Below are 25100 nucleotides of genomic sequence, written 5' to 3' on the forward strand. Positions count from 1 at the left end.
CCAAGGGACTAAAATTATAACTATTATACACAACAGCAGAAGCAAGCCCAAGCAATGCCCCAGCAGGAGGAGGACGCAGCAAAACCTGTTCTCCAACACTCAGTAGACTTCACACAAGCAACAAATTTGAAATCTTGGTCAGGGGTCTGAGCGACCACTCATCAGATCCAGTGCATTCTAATGTCACCTTCCATCACTGCCTGAGACCCGTCTTCCAATACTGGGCCCAAATCACTACAGACAAATGGGTCCTAGAAATTATCAAATTGGGTTACACAGTCCCCTTCACATCCATGCCCCCTACCCTGTCCCTCTTCAGGGACCCATCTCACCAGCCCCTATTACAAGCAGAGGTAGAAAAGTTACTCACCCTAGGGGCAATAGAACCTGTTCCCACAGAATATTGAGGAAGAGGTTTATACTCCCACTATTTTCTAACAGCCCAAAAAACAGGGGATGGAGACCAATCTTGGATCTCAGAAAACTCAAGTGCATCCTCAACACAAAATTCAAGATGGTAACCCTTGCAACTGTCATATGCGCACTGGACAAAGGGGACTGGTTCTCAGCCCTCGACTTTTAAGATGCATATTTTCATGTAACCATCCATCCTACCCACAGAAGATTTCTCAGATTCGTTGTAGGTCAAGACTGTTACCAATACAGGGTCCTTCCCTTTGGTCTTTCTACAGCCGCTGGAGTGTTCTTGAAGATGCTAGCCATAACCACAGCCTTTCTCAGAGGATAGAACGTCGTCATCTTCCCTTTACCTCGATGCTAGTCTTATTAAGAGCTCCACTTGTCAACAAACTATAGTGATGACAACCGCTACCAGTTGGCGTCTTTATCAATAGGCACAAGTCAACCATACAGCCCACCCAAAAGATAGAATTCATAGGAGCATTTATAGATTCAGTGACAGCAAGAGTCTGTCTACCACTACAAAGATTCAAGGTGCTCTGTGACCTTTTCCACAGTCTGGCTGTGTGTCCAATTTGTTGGGGCACATGACGGCTACAACCTTTATGGTCATATTCACGAGGCTACATGTGCGCTGCCTACAGTTTTGGCTCGCAGCCACCTACATTCCAACCTGACACAGTCTCGTGAGGCGTCTTATGCTTCCTCTGCCGGTGCTACAATTTCTCGACTGGTGGACTTCTCCAGCTAACCTACTTGCTGGAATACCCTTCTACTGCCCAGATCCATCAGTAACTATAATGATGACGACTCACTTATGGGCAGGGGCACTCATTGTGGTGCAAGGACGATACAGGGCACATGGTCCCAATGGGAGAGACATTTCCATATCAACATCCTGGCGCTCAGGGCCATTCGCAAGGCATGTGCCCGCTTCCTTCCTCTGATAAAGGGTAGAACCATTTGTGTCGTCCTGGACAACACACGGTCTCTGTTCTACGTCAGTCGACAGGGAGGTGCCCAATCACACTCATGTACAGAAGCAATCAGATTTTGGAACTGGTGTATCAGGAACCATATAACGCCAACCGCCACATATATACCAGAACAGCAGAATGTGAGGACCGACAAACTGAGCAGACACTTCTCAGAACAACACGAGTGAGAGAACAACACCAATGTTCTCCTCTCCATCTTTAGCAAGTGGGGTTTCCCACCTATAGGCCTTTTTGCAACAGCACTCAGCCGCAAATGCCACAAGTTCTGCTCCCATGCAGGGCTGGACAAGAGGTCGGAGGGGGATGCCTTTACCATTCGCTGGACAGCTCCCCTACTCTGTGCCTTTCTACCAATCCCTCTACTTGCCAGAGTGATGAACAAGATTTGCTCTGACCAGGCCACAATAATTCTAATAGTCCCCACCTGGCCGAGAGAACCTTGGTTCCCTTACCTATACTACCTCTCGATCGATCAATCCATTCCTCTCCCTGCTTTGCCGAACCTCTTAACACAGCACCATGGCAGGACATGCCATCTGAACATCAAAACTCTGAAACTCATAGCATAGCAGTACTATGTAGTAGTTCTGCAGAAAAGAACCTGGGGGTTACAGTGGATGAGAAGCTGGATATGAGTCAACAGTGTGCCCTTGTAGCCAAGATGGCTAATGGCATATTAGGTTGCATTAAGAGGAGCATTGCCAGCAGATCCAGAGATGTCATTATTCCCCTTTATTCGGCTCTGGTGAGGCCACATCTGGAGTATTGTGTCCAGTTCTGGGCCCCCCCACTACAAAAAGGATGTGGACACATTGGAGAGGGTCCAGCGGAGGGCAACCAAAATGATTAGGGGGCTGGAGCATATGACCTATGAGGAGTGGATGAGGGAGTTGGGTCTGTTTAGTCTGCAGAAGCGAAGAGTGAGGGGGGATTTGATAGCAGCCTTCAGCTTCCTGAAGGGACGTTTCAAAGAGGATGGAGAGAGGCTGTTCTCAGTAGTGACAGATGGCAGAACAAGGAGTAATGGTCTCAAGTTGCGGTGGGAGAAGTCCAGGTTGGATATTAGGAAAAACTATTTCACTAGGAGAGTGGTGAAGCACTGGAATGGGTTACCTAGGGAAGTAGCGGAGTCTCCATCCCTAGAGGTGTTTAAGTCTCAGCTTGACAAAGCCCTGGCCGGGTTGATTTAGTTGGAATTGGTCCTGCCTAGAGCAGGGGGCTGGACTTGATGACCTTCTGAGGTCTCTTCCAGTTTTATGATTCTATGATGATTCTATGATAGCTTCTCCATGGTTTCTGAATGAAGAACTTTCCTCTTCAGACAGCGTCAAACACATCCTACTTGAACAGTCAGGCCCCCTCCATGAGAAGCCCCTACCAGAACAAATGGACATGTTTTCAACAATGGTGCACAACTTGCCACTTACATCCCAATACCGCCCCTATACTTACAGTGCTGGAGTATTTCATGGACCATAGCGACACGGTTCTCCCTATCAGCTTAATCCATGTCCGCTTGGCGGCGGTCACCGTGTACCACGAACTCGTGGATGACTTCCTTCTTTGCACATTCGATGAAGTGATTCCTCACAGGCCTGCAGAAAACGTTCCCACACGTTCTCCCCCTGGTGCCTCCGTAGGACTTGAACTTGGTTCTTGACGTGCTCACCAGGCCACTCTTTGTGCCACTAGCCACTACATCACTACAATACCTGTCCATGACGGTGGCCTTCATAGTGGCAATAACATCAGCTAGATGTGTAGGTGAAATTGCTGCCCTCATGGCTGACCTACCTTTCCCTACCTTTACCAAGGATAAAGTTATACTCAGGCTTCCACCCTAAGTTCCTCCTGAACGTTATATCTGACTTCCACCTAAATGAACCCATTTACTTACCTGCTTATTTTTCTAAGCCTCATACATCCTCTGAGGAGGCCACCTTGAACACATTGGAAGCAAGACGAGCGATTACGTTCTACCTGGATAGAACTAGGGGAACCAGAAAATTGGATAGACTCTATGTAGCTTGGTCTGGACCACATACAGGGACAGCTGTCTTGGCACAGCGTCCATCTCAATGGATTGCCAGATGCATATATACAGCTTATGAACTTCGTGGCAAGCAGCTGCCACAGATTCAGGGCTCATTCTACGCATGTGATGGCAACAACAATGGCCTTCCTAAATCATGTACCATTGATGGACATTTGTAGAGCAGCTACGTGGTCCTCCCATCACGCTTTCGCACATTACGCCCTACAGAAAGGGCCAATACCCTCCACATGACTGGCAGATGTGGGCCTTCCTTCCTCTATGTAAATGACTCAAATGCTCACCACCATCTGGTGGGCACCCACGGGGACACCACTCGATTAAGTAGTAGTAAATAACCCTGTGCAGTAACAATGGTTCTTTGAGATGTGTTTCCCTGTGGGTGCTCCACTACCCCCCCTTCCGCCCCTCTGCTTAGAGTCTTTAAAGGACTACAGGTAGAAAAGGAACGCAGGAGCATAAGATGCTGGGTGTGCAGGCATAGTGCGAGGGGCACTGCTCACCAAAAAAGTCTGATCAGTGGCACGAGGGTGCACCATGACCTGAGTGGAGCACCCACAGGGATACACATCTCAAAGAACCATCGTTACTGCACAGGGTGAGTAACTTCTTACATTAATATGGACATCAATAGAAGAAATGAACTGTATTCTCCCTTCATACATCTTTCATAAAATGTCTAAAGTTTGATATACATTTTTGTAACCCTGAAAGAATCAATTTTTATTTTGAACGAGATGTGCATCTTTAGTACTGGAGTGCTCAGTGTTTCATTCTTTGAGTAATTATCAAAATGTAAGTTAAATTACACTGTTAATCAGGATGTGTTCTCAAATTTTAGGTACTTACACTGTGAAATTTTATGATGGAGTAATTCAGACTGTCAAAAATATTCACGTCAAAGCTTTTTCCAAAGATCAGGTGAGAAATGTTGTGTTTTGAAATTTAATTTTAAGACTACTACTTTCTTAAATCTAAGAATTCCGTTGGTTTGTCCATGTTAGCATCAAATGACAAATCCATCAAGTGACCAGTTAACTTACATATCACTAAATATGATACTCAGCGGTGAAAAATATGTTAATCGGAAGAGAGCAATTTATGGTATGGCTTATGAAGGTTAAAGCTTGCTGCTTCTTGTTCTCACAGGAAATCTGTCATGAAACAAAGATGATCTGTGTATCTCTGGCTAAGGCTTCCTGGATTTGTGAAAGGGTCAAAATGAGACCATTTAGGCGTATGGGAGGAGGTTTCAAATGTAGTACAGGTGTCTGACTTAGAATAATATATCAGTAGAAACAAAACTGCTAAAGTTGCTTAATTTAAAAAAGGGGGGAGAGGGCAGAGTTAAGCATCAATTATTTTCCTACCCAATATTTCCTTAGAATTCAGTTATAATCTGACTATTCTCTAGTGTCGTCTTTTAAGTAGAACTTCATGAGGGAGGATTCAGGGCTTCGTTCAGTAAGTGGTGTAAGCTTTCACTTATTTGCTGAAAGAGGGATACTTTTTTCTCTTTACCCATGTTCTTCCATAGGCAATCACTTTTGCCGGATAGGGTGATTCATTGCTACTCCCCATCTCCTCATTTATACTGATGAGATCCTTTAGCCAAGGGCAGAAAGAGGAATTGGACCACTTCTAAAGATTTACCTCAAATTTGGGTATGATTGTAGAATGAAACACTTTCTCTTTCCCTCATTGTAATTTGTGAATTTAAACTAATAGAACTGGTAACTTTTTAGTGTAAGCTAATAGTAACATTTTGTAATATTATTTTATCTAGAAACTGAGCCAGAAGGTGATTTTTAAGAAATATTATAAATTTGTCACTACAGGAATGTGGTTTGTATCATTTGTCATGTATTGTCAATACTGTTAACCAACTGTCCTAATAATCCTGTGATAACACTTTACTATTTTTAAATTAATATCCATCACACAATTGTTCCTGAGCACATGTGTACACTCTTCTTAAAACAATAAAAAACTGATTACTCAAAATGTCAGAATCCATCTCTAGGTTGTAAATATAACCCACAGTCATGTTCTTAGTCAAAAGCTTTGTACCAATTCTTATACGCCAGTAGGTTGGGCATCTGTCCAGATGTGTGGGGGAATTGTATTCCAGATTTGAAGGTTCTACATTGATATGCACTGCCAACAGGAATTGTTAGGCTTGAGTTTATTAGCTAACCTCATGTGTTGTCAATACAGACACAGATCTTGGAAGAATCTTTATTACAATAAGTGCATTTATTTTATTTTAAATATGTATTTTTCACTTAATATTTTTATGAAATGATTTATGTTCTGTAGAACAAGTTTTTCTTTAAATGATTTCATTTGTCTGTTCCGTTGTCGACGTGTGTGTGTGTGTCTTGTGCACTGGTGCAGAAGAGTTTTCCCTGTCAGTAATCAATGAATAATTGATTCACTCCAATGGCCTTAACTAAGTTCCGTAGTGACACCATGCAATAATCATGTTATCATTCAGGTGTTTCAGTTTTTGGTTAAACTGATTTATAAAGACATTGTAGATACTTGCTGTAGATTTTTACCTGTCTGCTACTGGGCAGAATTCATTTTTTGGGTGCCTTATGTATGTATTGTAAGTACAGCCTTTAGTCTGAATTTCCTTACTTTATAATGCTTGGTTTGGGATGATTACAATATCATTGTAGTAAGTGATTTTTTTTATCCTTAAATTACAGGTATATCAAATGTCATGCATAAATATGAAACAGCAAACCCCAAAATAAGCTGCAGCTAAGTGTTTCTGATGTAAAGATAAAGATATTAACCAGAAATCTTTTTATAAAATCATATATCTTAATATGTAGGAGCATACTTGTTGGCACACCAAAGTAGCCAGAAGATGCTGGCCAGTTGATTAAATTTACAGCCTCTTTCTGACTTAGAACCGGTTACGGACCAAGCAATTGGTCGTAACTTGGTTCGTTCGTAAGTCGGACCCCATTGAGTTACACGCGACCATGCTGTTCGTAAGTGCAGATTGCGCTCGTAACTCGGGGTCCGCCATTTACGACAGCTTTGGTCATAACTGCAAATGATCATAAGTCGACCGTTCGCAACTTGGGGACCGGCTGAATAGCAGTTTGCCTCTGGCTGTTCATTTAGAATTGCCTTAGTTTAGTTTAGGGCTGTCTTAAGGTGCCTATGTGGGAGGGAAGGCAGAACCCAGTCCCTGGGGACCAGTGCCTATGCTTTTAAGGGATAGTTTGCATTCCTATGTCTGTTCCCCATGCACTATGGCATGCCAGGAAGAGCCTTTAAGCACTATTGCCCAAGCTATCAGGCAGCCATGGAATCCTTACAGAGCAGTAACACATCACGTTAGACTGTTGTGTCCTAGACACAGTGGGAGTGAGAGATTCTCTCCTGTTCTGTTCCCTCCCGCCTTCCTTTCCCATCCCTCTTCAAGGACCCCGCTCATGAGCATCAACTGCTTATCGAGTTAGGAGTGATAGAGGAGGTTCCTCCAGAGTTCAGGGGCAAGAGATTTTACTCCTGCTATTTCCTAATCCCAAAAGCCAAGGGAACCCCGTACTCCTATACTGGACCTCAGGGATCTCAATGCTTTCATAAGAAAGGCAAGGCTCAGAATGGTAACTTAGCTTCCATTATCCCTTCCCTTAATGTAGGGGACTGGTACGTGTCCCTTGATTTAAAGGACACATACTTCCACATTTTGATTTATTGTAGACTGCAGGTGTTTCCTTTACTTTAAAATTGGCCAGGACCATTCACTCACACCCTTTCCTCCCCAGGACCATAATTTTGACCACCCTGCCCAGACATTCACCCTGTGTTCCCCAATGCCAGCTTTGGTAGCATCCCACCTAGATACTCTCATCCTCTATGCATCAAAGCCCAGGGATACAGAGGGTGAAACAGCTTAATGCTTGGTCGTGGGCTAGCAAAGAGTTTCCTGCTTGCTGCTACCTTCTTTCTGCAGAGTGTGCTTGGTCACTAGAGTGGCTGTGAATCCTCCAGTTTTCCTTTTCCCCCACTCTTGTCTTCTGTTCGCAAGCTGGGCTCTGCTGGGTCCAATGGCCCCTAGTGACAGTCAACATTTCTGCAGTTCATTTCTGGGAGAAGGAGGGAAAAGGAAATTCTACACACACAACCTTAATTTGTACAAAGTTCTGCATTGTGCAGTGGCACATAATTCCCCCAGGAAGAAATGGGTGACCAGTAGTAGGCCTCCCACAGGGTAAAGGTGGATAATAAACTGAATATGCACTCCTAGGACAATGCTTTGGCCAAAATGCTAGTGTGGTCACAGGATTTAAGATGGTAGAGATCTTTAGATGTGGAGGTTATTCCAGTGCCAAACAAAGGTGTATCGTGTCCAGTTCAGATGCCCACAGTTCAAGAAGATATCGATAAATTAGAGAAGATTCAGAAAACAGTCAAGGAAATGATTCTAAGGCAGGCATGTCAAACTCAAAGCCTACTGTGGGCCACACAAATGAAAACGGATAGCTTTCAGGGCCACCAGTGTACTTCTATCGGAAAGTTGTAATTAATTATTATTATAGATTGTTTTAAGTGTATTATATAATATTTTTTCAGGTCTTTCAATATAATGCCATAATTTGTGTAAAATTATTTGCTCATATATAATAATTTTTATAATTTTAAATATAAATTTAAGGTACTTCTAAATTTTTTATGTTACGTAACTTGTTTTGTTGAAATAAAAACAAGTATAGACCAAAACAATGAGGGAGAGACTCATATTTCAGATTAATTGCTTCAGCCTGGCAAACACTAGCCTTTGAATTTTTTTTTAGACACACAGTATAAACCAGGTACATGCTGATTCTTTTTTTGCCATGGAATTGAAATATGACATCTGTATTGGCTGCCTTATTCTGCATCCATACCCTCCTCCCCCGTCTGCTCTAAGTGTCTGTCTGTCCCCAGAAGGATTACTATGATGGGGCGGATGTGCCCCACACTGAAAGGAGGGTGGGGGCTCGCTAAGATTTCCCCCCTCCCCACCCCCTTCTTCCCTGACTGGGCATGCTCCAAGTGCTGGAGCTGCATAAAAGCCAACGGAGCAGCTCAGTCTGGGTGGACCGCCAGTGTGGAAGGAGCTCAGGCCAGAGCTCCCGACCAGTCCCTGCAGCCCCTGTCGCTCGGGAAGCAGCTGCTGCAGCCACAGCAGCCCCAGGAGCAGCAACACTGGCTGCAGCCATATCAGCCACACCAGACCCAGGGGCTGCAGCCCTGGCAGCAGCGATTGCAGTTGCCACAGCCTCAGCAACAGCCCCGAGCAGGGAGGCCATCCTCTTGAGTCAGACCCATCAAGTAATGCCCCGAGAAGCGGGTAACATTAGGGACAGTAGGAAGTAATCTGGGGCGGCAGGTTGTCCCTCCCGGGAGCTCAGCATGTTTCGGCTGGAAGCCCCGCTGAGCTAGCAATGAAAAGCGTCCGCTGCTAACAGGGCCCTAGTTCGGGACCTGGTGGAGCGGTAGGGCCTGCGTCCCCCTGCCTCTGTACCCTACAGCACTCGTCTCCCTAACAGCTGGGGGAGACTTACCAGGGCCTTAGGCCTTCAGGCCGGAGAGCCTGCCAGAAAGAGACAACTGTGTTTGGGACTAAGCCTGCAAGGCCGTATTCTCCCTGAAAGAGGGAATAGTACTTTTTGGACTAGGCCTGCAGGGCTGTATTCATCTTAAAAAGGGGAATTCGTATGTTTAGACCCTACAGCCCTTGTAAAAAGGGATGTCAACCTTACCTCTCTCCCCCCCCCCCCCCGGCCTTGCGGGGTCTGGCCTCCTCCGACAATTACCAAAACGAATAAAATGGCTTGCAAAGCTGCCCTTTATGCTATCCTTATGATTTCTTAAACTTTGCAATTTCAAAGGTACATGTAATATTCTTACACAGGTAATCCATGCAAGACTAACAAGTTAATTGCCCTTTGGCTGTCTGATGTACAAGTGTATATTTATTAGCAATATTGTATGCCCCAGTTACCCTTGACTGGCTAGTGGTACTTGGATATAAAACTGGATAATTTCCTTTCTTTTTTTAATCTTTAAAGCAGATCTTATTTGAGCCCAATGGGTATCCTTCAGAAATTGGAAACCCATCCCAAGTTAAGTCTATTAGAGCAGAAAATGAAATGATAGGTAAAATGTAAGATAGCTATCAGGTGTGCAAAGTGGGAATTGATGAGCAAACAGCCAAAACATTACAAAAATATTTGTTTCTCAAAAGCAGGAAGTCTATGAGGGGAAACTGTTGAGTCTGCTAGACTACCAGGGAGTAAACAGAAAAATAAAGGAGAATGAAGACATTGTGAAGAAGCTAAGTAATACCCTTTCCACAGAAACTGTTCCTCAACCGCTGTGGATGTATTTAAGATGAGGTGCTAGAACAAAGTGATAAATCTAAGAGCAGTAGGTGCAGATCAAATGATCATAGGTTTGGAAGAAATTTAAAAAGGAACTTGGTGAGCTACTAATGGAGTTCAGCAGTCTCATCAAAATAAGTTCTTTGTAGAGGACTGGAGAGTGGTGAATATTATTTCTATCTTAAAGGCACTAGAAATGGATCTTGGAATTACAAAAAAAGAGTATGGCCTTGAATACCAGGAACAATGGTTGAAACCATATTTAAAAAAAAAAAGAATAATTAACACTTTGAAAAATATGGACTGTTAGGAGTAATTAGCATTGCTGCTGTAAAGGAAGACACCCAGTTTTCTTGTCCTTCTGACCAGCTACACATAAAAAAGAGAACATTTGCTCAATATGTAATAGATGTTAAAAGGGTAAGAGAGAGGGTAAAATCCATAAGGAAAGGTACAGGAAATAACACAAAGTATTGTAATGGGATTACAATAAGTTTAATGGTGTGCCCTCACCTAGCTTCATTGACTATCTTTTTACATTTACTTAAATAACAAATTTAAAATTGATAAAAGGAAACTTTTTTTACCCAATTCATCTGTGGAACTCACTGCCATTAAATAGCAGTGAGGTCAAAAGTTTAAGATTTTTAAAAGGATGAAGGCTTCTTGAGAACGAAAACATATAAAATACCATAGATCGGATAAAAAACAGATTAAAACCCACTCATGTTTCAGGTCATAAGCCAGCCACAAACTGATGGGAGTGAAGAAGAAACATTCCCTATCCAGGAATAACTGTCCACTGTAGTTTCTTGAGCACATAGGCAAACACACTCACACCCCATCCTGTGACACATCTTGTATTGGCCACTTTTGTAGCTAGAATACTGGACTAAACTAGAGGGTCCCATTGGCTTATTTGGCAATGCCTACATTCCAAGGAAATAATGAGATAAATATTAACACAGTACAGTTAAGTACTTAAAACTCAGGACATATGAAAATTAAACTGGGCACCACAAATCAGCCCCATGAGTGTGTATATATTACACTACTCTTGTTTCCATTCCATTCAGTGGAAAAAAACTGTATGCTATCATTTGAGAAACAGTATGACACACCATGCAATAACACTGAATTGTATGCTTGTATAAAGGGAAGAACTAAAGGGCTGTGGTTCAATGCCTCCCCCTCCCCCAGAGCCAGGCACCCCTATGCCCCCTTAATCTAATGCCTCTCTCCTCCCCCAGAGCCAAGCACCCCCATGGTTAATTGAATAGTCGAGTAACTTCATGAGATTTTATCGGTTAGTCACCTATTCTGTAGTCCTCGGGGGTGGGGCCATCATCCACTGTATCAAAGGCATCAGTGCAGGGTGCTAGATGGGACCTGGTCCATGAGAGGAACCAGTTTAAAAAAGCAGCCTCTCTCTTAGAAGCAGCAGCGGGGGCTGGCAGCAAAGTCTGGGTGAGGTCTGAGCTCCTGGACCTGGCACGAGCCAGAACTGAGCTGGGCTACCTGCCCACCTGACTCTAAATACACTTGGAATGCAGAGCCACAGGAGGGGTAGATCCGAGGCCTGTCACAAACTAGGGCTGAGCCAGGCTGCTGGCCAGTCTGCTAAAAAATGTACTGGCAGGAAGAGGGGAAGAGAGAAATACGTGTAGTCTATAGCATTAACCTACAAGCTTTTGCTTATTGGTTAATCAACTACACTGTTACATCCCTGGACTTGATTAGCCTTTACCCACAAAGGGAATACATTTTTAATAATGGATTCTTTAGTCTTGTAGAGAAGCTGTAACATGATCCAGTGCTTAAATCTGTTTACCTTCAACTTCCAGACTGGGAATAAAGGATATGTTTTTAATGGTGCGAGTAATTAACCATTAAACCAATTTGCCAAGCATTGTGTTGTATTCTTCTTGAGTCTCAATTCTTAAATGAGGCCACATCTCTAGTATTGTGTCCAATTTTGGGCTACCCATTACAGAAAGGATGTGGCTGCATTGGAGGAAGTCCAGAGGAGAGCAACCAAAATGATTAGGGGGCTGGAGCACATGACTTAGAATGAGAGGCTGAGGGAGTTGGGCTTAATCTACAGAAGGGAAGAGTGAGGGGGGATTTAATAGCAACCTTCAATTTACTGAAGGGAGGTTCCAGAGAGGATAAAGAGAGGCTGTTCTCAGTAGTGATGGATGGCAGAATGAGGAGCAATGGTTTCAGGTTGCGGTGGGGGAGGTCTAGATTGGTTACTAGGAAAAACTATTTTACTAGGTGGCTGGTAAAGCGCTGGAGCGGGTTACCTAGGGAGGCAGTGGTATCTCCATCCTTAGATATTTTTAAATCCTGGCTTGATAGAGAGAGCCCTGGCTGGAATGGCTTAGTTGGCCTTGGTCCTGCTCTGGGCAAGGAGGGTGGACTCAATGACCTCCAGACATCTATTCCAATCCTATGATTCTGATCTGGTCTAGGAATTATTTTAGGAAAGTGTTCTCATCTGTGTTATACAGGAGATAGGGTAGATGATTACATTGCTCCCTTTTGGCTTTAGAATCTATTACATCTGGGAGGAATTCTGCAACAATTATTTTGTGCACAATATTTTGTATATTTGTCAAAATAACACAATATAATTATACCAGTTTCTTTGGTAATTTATTTCAAAATACCTATACGTAGAGACAACTAAAAAGATGCAACCCAGTTAGTGTGTGTCTGTTATCTTGTTGTTGAATGGGTACAATTCAAGGGAATCCTGCCCCTCCTGTTTCAGACACCAGCACATTGTATTCCCTCCAAAGCTCAGCCATGGTTCATCTCCTTAGCTGAAGCAATTGCACCCCGTAGCCCAGCCACAGGGTGATCTCTCGGCCTAGGTTATTCACACCACCAACATCCCCAAGCCCTAGAATCCAGAGAGGGAGCGAGAGCCAGATGCTGTGGTGTTGGCTTATATGCAAATTTCCTGCTGGCTCCCACCTTCCTTCACAAAGTGCTGGGAACTGCTGATGCATGGGACTTGCATGGGCCATTTCCTGATTTTGCAAGCTGAAGAGCTGGGCTCTGGTGGTGGTGGTCAAACACTCTGTAGCACCTATTGTGTGTAGAATGTTATTCTGGTGCAAATTGGTGTACAATTTCCCCAGGAGTATGAACTCTGGTCAAATCTGTGTGTATAAAGGGTTACTGGATTTGGTAGTAAAAAGTCATTCATCTGTTGTGAAACTGCAGACTTATTGTCTGCAAGGTTGGAAAAATAGTATTTTTAAACTGTCTTTGATTCTTCTGTTCCTTTGATTAGGGAACAGGCTATACAGACGCTGGCACAGAAGACTGTCTAAATGTTGTTGAAATGGGGAGCTAGAATTCCAGAATTTCTTAGGTTATGAAAGGGTATGAGCAGTGGCCTTTCAGAACAAAGTAATTCCTTTAGCCCTAAATATGTAAAGAATGAAAAATGCCATAGCAAACTAGAGAAATCACAAGATTGGATCAGATGAACCTGCTGTGTAGTGAGTGGGTTTGTTTTAATTTTGTTGTTTTATTAGTCATCTTTTGGAATCACTGAAAAGGTTATGCAAAATCCAAAAATGGGGTTACAAGTTCTTACCTAAGACTTAATTTCTTGGTTTTTTTTGTCTCTTATTCTTGATAGATTTGGGATTTGCCATAACAGCTTTTTCTGCTTACCATATTCCTGTTTTGAGGGAGGAGGGTTGGATTATTTTTTCATCCTTTCCTGACAGGATTCCTCAGTCTGAATGTTAATCTTTCAGTTATTTGATCAGTGAGACTGTATGACTGAAGTCTGATCCATGACTTGATTAGCTTCATTAACACAAATATTAACTTATATATACCCCTGCTTCTGTAACTCCAATTCATGTGATTAAGTGGGTTTTTCCCATGAAAGTTTATGCCTAAATAAAGCTGTTTTGTTACTAAGGTGCCTCATTGTTTTTGCAGGTACAAACTAACACCGCTCCCACTCTGAGACTTTGCAGTCTGTATTTACTAGGGAAAGTTTTTTTTTTTTCCTAGTGCCTATGATATTTGCAAGACTTTCAGGGTTGCAAGACAGAAACCTCTTAGTACAATTTGTAATAGTTCTGACATATTCATATTTGATTTTATAATTAAATTTTTCAGTATTGTTTCTGAAGCGTTCTTTCAAGTGGAGCTTAGTTACTTCACTTCCGTATTAAAAGGAATATTAACAATTAACTTTCCTATCAGAAAATATACCAGATGAAAACACTGGGTCAGATCAGTGCTTTCAAACAGGTCTGAGGTTGCTGAGACAGATTCCAAGAAAAACTTGGAGACTATTATGCTACGGTTTGGCAGCATGCTTGTACTTGCATCTTGTCCAGCGTTTCTTGAAGCTCAGTTCATAGAATCACATCATGGTATTCAATTCTATGACAGATAACTGTGTATTCTGTAGGTGTTTAAATGAAGTAGAAAATTAATATGCATTGTAATAGTGCTGATAGCACTTTGGCAGATGATTAGGTTTGTCTGAAATTGATGTATAGATTGTGTTCAGTGACTATGAATACAGTAAAACCTGCCTTCGTGACTACCTCTGAAGAGGGGCCATATGTCATGAGTGACCTCTTGCAGAGACCACAGAATGTTTCCTCCCTATAATTTAACTGAGAAGAGCAACTCCTTTTGATGACCTTTTCTTACTCCTATCTATAAAAACAAACCCATAGGAGAAACAGATCTTCGCTGATCAGTCTGTTGGTTTCTTTGTTTATAGGGAAATATTTTTGTTTTCTTTTGAATGTTAAGGTAACTGCATTATACAGCCTGGTACACACCATGAATTGGAAACTTGAACAAACAGTAACTTTAAAGGATGTGAATAGTGTACATTACTGTATGTTACAGTTTAAAGTTAAAAAGTCAATATGGAAAAGAAGAAAAAAATACTTATCCGTAGGGCTTGCCAAGCCGCGGCGAGTCCTGCTTGCCAGCTGCGCGGAAGCGCACGCTGCGCATATGCGGACTACGCTGCGCGGCCCCTCCAGGCTAAAATCTACTTACCACAGGTCAGTAAATTGCCTAATTTGTCGAGCCCTGCTAATCCAAAGTATTCCTTACACTAAAGCAAAATACAGGTTGATCCTCTCTAGTTTGGCACCCTTGGGACTTGAGCAGTGCTGGACCAGAGAATTTACCGAACCACAGAAGGTCAGTATTGTCTAGTAGCATTATGAACACTTCTACTGCTTATTGGGCTTTTAAAAGACATGGTAAATTAGAACTAAATAACAGCATGGAACACTGAGGGCAAGTATTGGTAGAAAAGTCTTTATGGGACTGCGGGGAAACTTGGCTACGTTTATGAGAACTGGATATCCAGCTAATTAAAATCATGCAGACCAGAGCGTACCACACTACAGAGTTTCAACCTGCAGTGTCACAGTCAAAAGCTTGCATGTGTTGCTGTCAAATTGCCCAGAAATTTGGAATTGGAAAAACACAAATCCAAAACTTGTTACAATGGAAGGCAGACATCCTCACCGATTTGATTGAAATGCAAATTCTTCAATGAAAATTAAATGTTCTTCGAGTGAATGTTGTTCTCCTGGCACCATAGATCCAAGTTTTGAAGAGCAGTAGTCAGCCGGACTGTGCATGTGTGGTTAGCGTCTCGTGCAATTCACACCCTTTTCCTCGTGTGCAGTCCGGCTCCCGCCAGCTCCTTTGTTGCTGCCTTCGGTCCCAGATGGAGCAAACTCCTTTCCTTCGCTATTTAGTCACAAAAATAAGAATTTTGTAGTTAGTTGTTAGTTCTTGTTAATAGTTATACTTGTAGTTAGTAGATCTTCGTTAAAAAAAATATTTGGCTTACTGGCTATTTTTTCTGCCCCCCCCCCCTCCCCCCCCAAAAAAAGAAGAAACAACCAGAAAAAAGGAAGAGAGCGACAAGGCAAAAAATACTTAAACTTGAGGTGAACCCACGATAGCTCCTCTCATACAGTGTTGGGCTCACTAGGTTTAAAAAAATGTGACACTGGTCACAAACGCATGCATTTTTCTTGTATTAGATGCCTTGGAGAGGCACATGTGCCTCAGAATTGCCCAAATTGCTCAAAACTTATAGGCAGGGCTTGCAGAGACAGAGCGATGTGACTCTTCATGCTCCTGTTGGATAAAGCGCTTCTGCCTTCGGAATCAACATCATCCACAGCTCCTTCTGACCCCCCCAGGGCCCAAAAACATAGGGTTTGTTCCCCCACTACTGGGTCTCTGCCTGAAAAGCGCATTTTCTGGCACGCTCTCTACCACCAGCACCAACGACCAGGGTCAGCACTGTGGACAAGCCCAGTGTGTCTGGTACCGCCTCCAATGGTCCAAAGACTTTCTAGGACCTGAAAAACTGTCCCAGGGCACTGTCACTACTGACAACGGGAACCGACTCCCAGCGCCTAGCACTGAAGGCACCAGGAGCTGCACCTACAATTCCCGCACCGCAGTCCGTGGCACCAGCACTACTGGCTGCATCGGCATGGGCACCCCTCCTCCCCCCGGCAGAGAGGAAGGAGTGTGGAAAATCAGATAGATCTCGTAGCCCTAGCTTTCCCTCGCCAACCTTCTTGCCAGCACCGTCCCTTTCACCACTGGCACTGAAGTCACCACCACAGTGCTGCAAGTCTCTCTCTCCATTACCTCCTACACCGGGGCATGCTTTCCATTGCACCACCCACCTGAGGCACATGTGTCTCTCCTCTCCCTTCCTCTAGGGGCTCTGTGACACTTTACCATTCCCCAACCATATCAGGATGTGCAGTGTGCTGGGAGGAAAACAGGAGCATCTACCCTTCCAGACACTCATCCCCAAGGATCACCATTGGTACAAATACAGCCGTTCACAGTATTGGTCAGTTAATTGTCATTGCCACCAATCTTCATATTCAAGACACTGGTCGCCCTGCTGCTACAGACCCCCTCATCCACAACGTTATGAGCCGTCCCTTCTGCCTACCATTAGGCATCACAGCCCACCACATATACCTTTCTCCCCACTGCACCATTCGGAACTGGTGAAGGGTCAGTTATCAGAACCCAACACTCAACCATCTACTCCCCCCCCCTCTCTCCCCCGACTGATCGTTCCTTGTCATCTCCAGACGAAGCCCCAGTCATCCCCAGGGGGATACGTCATCTATGGACGATCTTAAAAATCATTGGAAGCAACTCTGCATGTCAACGTCCTAGAGCTCAGGGCTGTTCTCAATGCCAGCAAACATTTCAAAACACATGTTTCTGGTGCCACAGTCAGCATCTGCACCAACAACATCGCTGTGATGTACTATATCAGTCACCAAGGAGGAGCCCAGTCCCACTTCCTTTGTATGGAGGCAGTTCACCTATGGAACTGGTGTGTCCACAAGAAGATCACGCTTATAGAATCATACTTACCAGGAATCAGCAACACTGCGGTGGAGGCTCTAAGCCAGGGGTTCTTAACCAGTGAGGTACACCTCCCCAGGGGAGGCGTGAAGAGGATACAGGGGAGGTGTGAGGTGCCTCCAAGAAAATTTATCGCAATTGCCTTCTCACTGAATAAAATTCTAAAGTTTAGAATGCTTCTTAATTAATATTATGAATTAAAATTATAAACAGTAATTTCTTTTTACTTCTAGAAATCGGCACAGTACGATAGCAGTGCGAATCAATCAGGCCTATGTGATGACACACTACAATAACAGTATGCGAGCATTGCTGACTTTCATCTTCAAATATTACGTAAATTTGTTAAGAGAAGGTTCAAAGTAAAAAGCTCGTATTATTCATTTAGGCATTGTAATGGAGTTTGCTAACCCCACAGTGCCACTAGCCATCGGACTTGGGAATTAGCTCAGATGGCTGCATCCAGCTGGCTCGCCAGGTCCTAGGGTTCAGGCAGGCCTCGGCTTCAGCTCAGGCCAGTTCTCCGAATCGCCAGGCACCTGTAGAGCCATGGGTTCCTCTAGGTCAGAGGGTAGCCCTTCTGGTCGGCTTGGCCAGGCCTCGGCGGCTCAGGCAGGGAAGCTTTCGCTGGCCTGAGGGAAGGTGGCTGTGGGAAGCCCAGGCCAGGTCTCAGCCTCGTTAGCCAGGAGCTCTGGGCAGGCCTCTGTCTCCCTCAGAGGCTGGGCCCCGACTGAGCTCCCTGGCAGAGTTCTTATCCTAGCCACGCCCCTTAGCTTCCTGTCAGGTGAGTGGGTGGGGCTAGGCTGTGCACAAAATGGCTCTCAGGTGTGTGAACATGAAGTTTACTTTCAGGGGAGGTGTGAAGGTAACAAGGTTAAGAACCCTTGCTCTAAGCAGACACTTTGCACCACACCATGACTGGGGACTCCAGTGAGATGTTTTCCTATACGTCTTGTGCTGCTGGGACTTTCCTCAAATAGACCTCTTTGCCTCCTACAAAAACTTGAAATGGAGGCAGTACTGTTCCAGAGCCAGGATCGGCAAGGTGACACTTTCCTCCTTAACTGGAAAGGTCTACTGCGCTATGCGTTCCCGCCTACCATGCACATCCCCAGAGACATAGAAAAGATGAACATGTATGAAGCCAAAAGTGATTTTTTATAGCACCTGCATGGGCTCGCCAGCAATGGTTTCCCTCTCTTTCTCGGGATGTTTCTTTTTATCCCCTTCCCAAACTTCCCAACATACTGACCCAAAACCACAGGACCTTTCTTCGACCTCACGCTCTCCAAATGACAGCATGGTTCCTCATTGGTTCTTGGACTGTGAGAACCTCTGCTCTTCACAAGTCAAACAGGTCCTGATACATAGCAGGAAGGACGCAAGAAGGACAAAAGTGGTGAAGATTTGTCTACTGGTGTAACAATAGGCAGCTGGACCCACATATTGTACCTTTGCATGAAATCCTCAAATTCATCCTAAAATACTCTGGGTTAGCTATCACATCATTAAAAGTACATCTAGCAGTTATCACTGTCTCCAGACTGTCTATAGACTGCATATCCATATTTTCGCACTCTACCGCTAAATGGTTCCTCAAGGTTAACCATCTCAGTGTGTCCCACCACCTCCATGGGACTTGGATCTAGTCCTGGACACCCTCACCAAACCACCCTTTGAACCACTGGCGACAAAACCTCTACAAATAGTCACAATGAAGTTGGTCTTTCTAAAGGTGATAACCTCTGCCCTCACCCAGCTTTCATCCCTAAGATTTGCTCAGAGTTTCATATTAACAAACCTTCTGATTTCTGGCATTTTTTCCCAAGCCTCACACCTCCATTAGAGAGGCATTAGTACATATCCTCGATGTACGTAGAGCACTAGCCTTTTTCATGGACAGAACGCAGGACTTGAGGAAGACCCAGCGTCTACTAGTGTCTCCAGTAGATTGTTATAAGGGACAGCCACTCTCCTTTTAATGCATCTCGAATCTCACTGTGTCCTGTATTGAGAAGTGCTACACCGTCCACAACAAACAATTCTCATCAGCATCCAATGCTCATTCTACCAGAGCCATATCGACATCCATGCCATTCCTATGAGGATAGAGATGTAGCCGTGTTAGTCTGTGTTGATCTTAATGGATTGTGTTGATCTTAATGGATTGTGTTGATCTTAATGAATCTTAATGGATTGTGTTGATCTTAATGGATTGTGTTGATCTTAATGGATTCCTATGAGGAGTTCCTCTTAGGGACATTTGTCAGACAGCCAAATGGTCATCTAATGGCACTTCTATAAAGCATTACGCTATACTACACCATTTGGCTGTGGTCTCGTCAGTGGCCTCAGTAGTACTTTCCACTATTAGACCATGACTCCGAGTCCCACCATCCAGGTGCTCTCAGACACTGCTGGGAAGTCACTTCTAGTGGAGCACCCATGGGGACATCACTCAAAGAAGAGGAAGTTAATCACCTTGTGCAGTAACAATGGTTCTTTGAGATGTGTCCCCCTGTGGGTGCTCCACTACCTGCCCTCCTCCCCACTTTGGAGTCTCTATTCGTACTTGTTTTGTTTTAGATACTCGGGAGGCCGAGAAGAACTGGGCCGCGCGCACGAGGAAAACTGTTTGAACGGTGCGTGAAACTGACTGTGCATGCACGGTCTGTCTGGCTACTGCTCTTCAAAATTCCTATCTGCGGCACCAGGATGTGCCTGATACGTACAGGGGAGCACTCACAGGGACACACATCTTGAAGAACCGTTGTTACTGCCCAAGGTGAGTAACTTCCTCTGCTCAAACTAGAAACAAACAAGTTTCTCACTTATGATTCGTTTAAATGCAATGTTGCTCATCATGGATTGTCTCTGGCCCAGTGTTACAAATCCAAGCCATGAAATTCAGAGGAATTGGAAAGTGGGGAGTTTAAAACCAGCAGTGACTGGGCTTGAATCATTTGAGAGAGACAGACATCCTTGCTTTTGGCATATCATGCATGAGCATGGCGACATTAATTAAGACATAGTTGCAGATTGGAAGCAAAAATTTGCTGAAATCATAAGAGATTATACGTAATATAGATGAAACTGGACTATTTTTAAAGATATCAGAGTTAGCAAAATCCTCCATGTCAAAGGCAAGCAATGTGTGAAACATTCCAAGAGTGACCCTTACTTTATGTAGCCACATGAACGGAAATAAAAGTGTATGCTGATGGCTAAATCCCAACATCCATGAGGCTCTGGCAAGTTGAACGTCAAGGAGTTGCTTGTGGAATGTGAATTTAACAGAAAAGCATAGATGAACTCTGCGCATCTGGAAAAATGATTTGACTTCAGATTGCTATTACAGGAATGTAAAATTCTCTTAGCAGAAGACACCATAGGCCATATTCCTGTTAAACTCATAAATATTAAACTCTGCTTCATTTCCCCCAAATAGCGCACCTGTATTACAGCCTATAGATGCTGGAATTATCCACATTCTAAAACTGAAACAGCAAATTATATTTTTTCATCAGAGGGAATCTGAGCTAACTTCATTGGGTCCAGTGGTTTTTGAGTTGGGTTTTACTTTTGGATGCAATACTCTCTGCTCATTGAGCATGGAGTGAGACTGAGCCAAGCATCAAAAAATGCTTTGATAAATGCAGACTGACCAACTGAAGATCTTAATCTAGAAAATGAATATGAGCTTCCTTTTGGAGTCATTAACATGTGGCAAGTGTTTTTGCTGTGCCAGTTGAGAAGTGTTTAATGACACTGCAATAGCTGATGAGGCCATTCTTTAGTCAGAGCCTGCTACAAAACTAGAAGACTTCAAGCCATGTGACAACTCTCACAGTGACATACAAATTGATGATGGGGGTAGCAAAGGTTCCCATGAACTCCTGGGAAGAATAATTTGAGGCTGAAACCAGAATATAATGAAAAACATTGTAAGTATTACCACTAGTAGCCTTTTTATACATTGTAAAAGTGTGTATTTGACATCAGGCCTTTGAGGAAAGACCACCTTTACAAGTGACCCCTTCTGTTGATTCCCCTGAATGGTCACTCGTGGCAGGTTTTACTGTAGCTCTGTCTATAATGCATTAATTATGAGTTATATTGATGAAACTTCAACTCCTGTTTATTGTGTGTTTTGGTTTTTAAATATTTGTTGTATTTAACCATTTCAAAATGCAAAGACTCATGTATTTTTCACTTCCTATCTTCTCTATTTTAGAACATTGTGAGTAATGCTAGGCCTAAGGAAAGAGTTCACGAAATCCCTTCATCTCCTGAAAAACGGGAGAAGTTTAAAGAACAGAGGAAAGCATCTGAGAATACTAAGAAGGGCAAGGATGAAAAGGCATTAAAGACAGAAAAAAGATCAAAACAACCAGATAAGGAAGGAAAAATAATTATCTCAGAAAAATGCAAGGTCTCTGAAAAAAATATACCTAAGAATGGGAAAGAAGACAAAGAAAATATATCGGAAAATGACATGGAATATTCAGTAGATACACAAGTTGAGAAGAAATCTGAAAATGAAAGTGTAAAAAGTCCACCAGAAAACACAAAAGAAACTAAAAGAAAACGTGGCAGACCACCTATAACACCTCCAACAGGTTAGTACTTAAAATGCATATTTAGGCAGCTTTCTAAAATTCTTCTAGGGAATTGGAAATGCTGAGTTGCTCAGTCAGCATTGTGTTCTTTACTGATTTGGGGCTTGGGAATTTTTGTTTCAATTAAGTGGAAATAAATGTTGCTTTGATAGCACTTGTTTTAATCAATCGTTACTGTGGAAATGATAGAGCTCAGCTCATTCTTTACAGCCTTAAGGTCATGACAGCCAGCGACATGTTTGGTTGTGTTTAAGTGGCATTGGTAGAGAGGTCAAAAAATTGAGTAATAGAGACATCGTTTTTAAGGAGATGATTGCAGAACTGATATATAGACACGCTAATATGACAATATGTGATTATATAAATGGCATTACATGATTAAATTAATATGCTTACTATAAGAGTTAATCATGATGTGCCAAAATAGCTAATAAGATGAACAAAATATTCCAGAATTATATAGAGATAGTAATATTTGTTGTTGAGAAAGTAGGGATGTAAAATTTTGATTAATTGGCTAATTGAATTTGATGAATCAATAAGAGTGCCTCCGCATTTGAAGTGTAGAAACAGCCCTGGTGGCGTTGCTCCACTTCAAAGGTGAAAGCGCTGTGGGGAACATGAGGCCAGTGGGGGACTCAAGCAGTCCCCCTCTGGCCCTGCGCTCCCCACAGCGTTTCATAGTGGCAGTGCCACATGGAGCCTGGGACCAGTGGAGGAGTCCCCAGCTGACCCTGGGTTCCATGCAGCACTGCCACTTTGAAGCCGGTCCCCAGCTCTCCCCCTCCTTGCTGCCTCTTTCTGATAGAGGCAGTGGAGGGAGGGGGGTGCGGAAGTGAGTAGTTGACTAGTATGTCTGCTATCGGATAAGCATTTGCTTATCGGATAGTCGACTAGTTGTTCACATTCCTATGAGAAAGTTATGAAAAAATGAGTGTGAATTTTTAAAAATATAGACATGTAAGTAGTTTAACTGACTTCAATGGTAAAAGTCAACTTTCCTTCCTATGGTTTTATCTAAATTTATAGCGCAAAGTTCTCAAACATTGCAGTCAATAACATTAGAATTAAGGAGGAGGAAGATACCCAAAGGAGGGGAAGTCCCATCGAAACGTCCTCGGATTGAAAAAAACTTGTGTGAGTATTAAAACAAGTATCTGGATTAAACAACGTATTTATGATGTCAAGTATCAGAGATGGGGATTCAGGTAGATGGTATTTTTTGTGGTTGTCACCCACCACTAGCTTCAGGTACTTCAAATGTGAAACCTCCTGTTGCCACCTACACTTTAGAGGGGATGCCTTCTGAAAGCATGGTCATTGCCAGAGACAATCCCAAGAAACTAGTTTGGAGTTGAAAAGGGTACTCGTTGTGAGCCTTGAAGTTAGTGTCATCGTGTACTAAGCCCTGTTGAGCTGCTGAGACCTTCAGGAATTGTAAAAGCATCTGCTGTTGTATTCTTAGATCAGAGGGGAGGCTGGGAGTAGATATCAATATAGGATCTGCTTCTGATAAACTTTCTTCAGCCCTGAGGGGCAGACTGTGGGAAGAGTCTCAGAAGATGATGTTGTGGTTATGGTAAGCCTACAAGAAGCTCTGGATGCAGCAGACACTGCCACCAGATCACTGGCAATGACCATGATACAACCTTCATTCTGCTTTCAGGAGGCAACATTGGTTTCCCAATCACAAATCAAGGGAGGGTGGAGTGTTATTGGAAATATTTGTCTTGGGGAATGGAAGCTGGATAGTTGTTGATCAGAGAGTATACCTGCTCTTCTTCAGTCAGGAATAGCCTCATGTGACACTTTCTCTGGTGCCCAGGATTGTGGAGCCCTTGTTGCTAGTGTAAAGGGAGTTTACCCTGTGATAGCTGTGTTGTCAGCTCTTGTACACTACCAGCCTTTCTACTGCTCAAATGTCCCCAAATGAAATTAGTAGGCAGCAAGTTTAAAACAAAAGGAAGTATTTTTTTTCACACAATGCAGAGTAGGGATGTTATCCATAACCAGTAAGCATCACCAGGTAAGGGCATTGCTTACCATGTAACTAGTCACATCCCTAATCCACAGTCAACCTGTGGAAATATACCTCCCATTGTTTTTGGCTTGCTGTTCTTAATTTACATTTGATGTTGAGAAAACTGCCTGCCTGCCTGGAAGAAACCTGTTTCTTCCTTTAGTTAAAGATTAGACATTTAATATTAGTAGGTATACATAATTTCTCATGTAGTGATATTAATGATCGGTTTATCAGCAGTTTTCGTTTGATATCTTGATATTCTTGATACGTCAATATTAGAACAATATGATAGGTGTGAGTTTTGTCCGGCGTGACAGGAGTTGCTATCAGAACAGTGAATTCCTTGCCAGTTGGCTCTGTGGGGTTTTTAAGCTCATCGCGTAAAACATAGGGCTGGGGAACCTTATTTGGGTAGGGCTGCGCATATGTGAGAAAAAGAGGTGGGGGGGGGGGGAAGCAAAAAACCTCACTGATGTGGCCACCCAATTGAGAAGGAGAAAGACATGCCCTGCATTCCCTTTGTACACCAGTGCCTTATGGGGCCCAGGCTAGTAGACTTTGTGTGCTTCAGTCATGTGAGGTGGGGTAACACCGTTGTGGGTTCCAGTATTGGGGGTGAGCCCTGAGCTTCGGGGACCAGATACTGACAAGCTGTATCCAGCCCCCGGGCCTGAGGTTCCCCACCCCTGCCTTAAGGTGTCATCCTGTAAGTTTTTCACATGTGTGCCAGTAGAGGTCCATTACCCCTTATAATTGATTGATTGATATCTTGAATTCTGATGTGTACAAGATAAAACCAAGGAATTTATCCTTGAATTCAATGAAGGTGCTACACTTGATGTCAATCTTAGCCCATCATCCACCTCCTATCCAACTGTGATCAAGTTCTTCAAAGGCCTGTTTAGGGTATTCTCATTGGTTAAGGACACTGTCACTCCATGGCTCTAAGTGTAGCTGGCTTTACTTTAATGTCTTGACACCATCACTGGATCTAACCATGTCAGTTATATGATCAAGGACACATATTCCTGTTCATCCAGAAATATAATTTATGCCATCATGTGCCAACAGTGTCCTCCTGCTATGTATATTGGACAGATACTTCACCAAAGAATTCATGTCCACAAAACAGACATCAGACATCTTCACAAGGAAAAACCAGTT

The 25100-nt window shown here is 43.3% G+C and overlaps 1 protein-coding gene across 13 annotated transcripts in view; it reads left to right on the top strand.

Moving 5' to 3' along the window:
* PHF20 (PHD finger protein 20) overlaps window positions 1-25100 on the top strand; it is a 190082-nt gene that overhangs the window by 48679 nt on the left and 116303 nt on the right. For 8 of the 13 annotated variants that reach the window (XM_075900752.1, XM_075900754.1, XM_075900761.1 and 5 more), the window contains 3 exons: window positions 4313-4392; window positions 21529-21913; window positions 22943-23050. In XM_075900752.1, coding sequence (XP_075756867.1) covers window positions 4313-4392; window positions 21529-21913; window positions 22943-23050 — 573 coding nt within the window. The remainder of the gene's footprint in view (window positions 1-4312; window positions 4393-21528; window positions 21914-22942; window positions 23051-25100) is intronic. The other 5 variants (XM_075900760.1, XM_075900755.1, XM_075900756.1 and 2 more) reach the window with 1 other exon arrangement.

Source organism: Pelodiscus sinensis, chromosome 18, assembly GCF_049634645.1.
Source record: "Pelodiscus sinensis isolate JC-2024 chromosome 18, ASM4963464v1, whole genome shotgun sequence".
Lineage (NCBI taxonomy): Eukaryota > Metazoa > Chordata > Testudines > Trionychidae > Pelodiscus > Pelodiscus sinensis.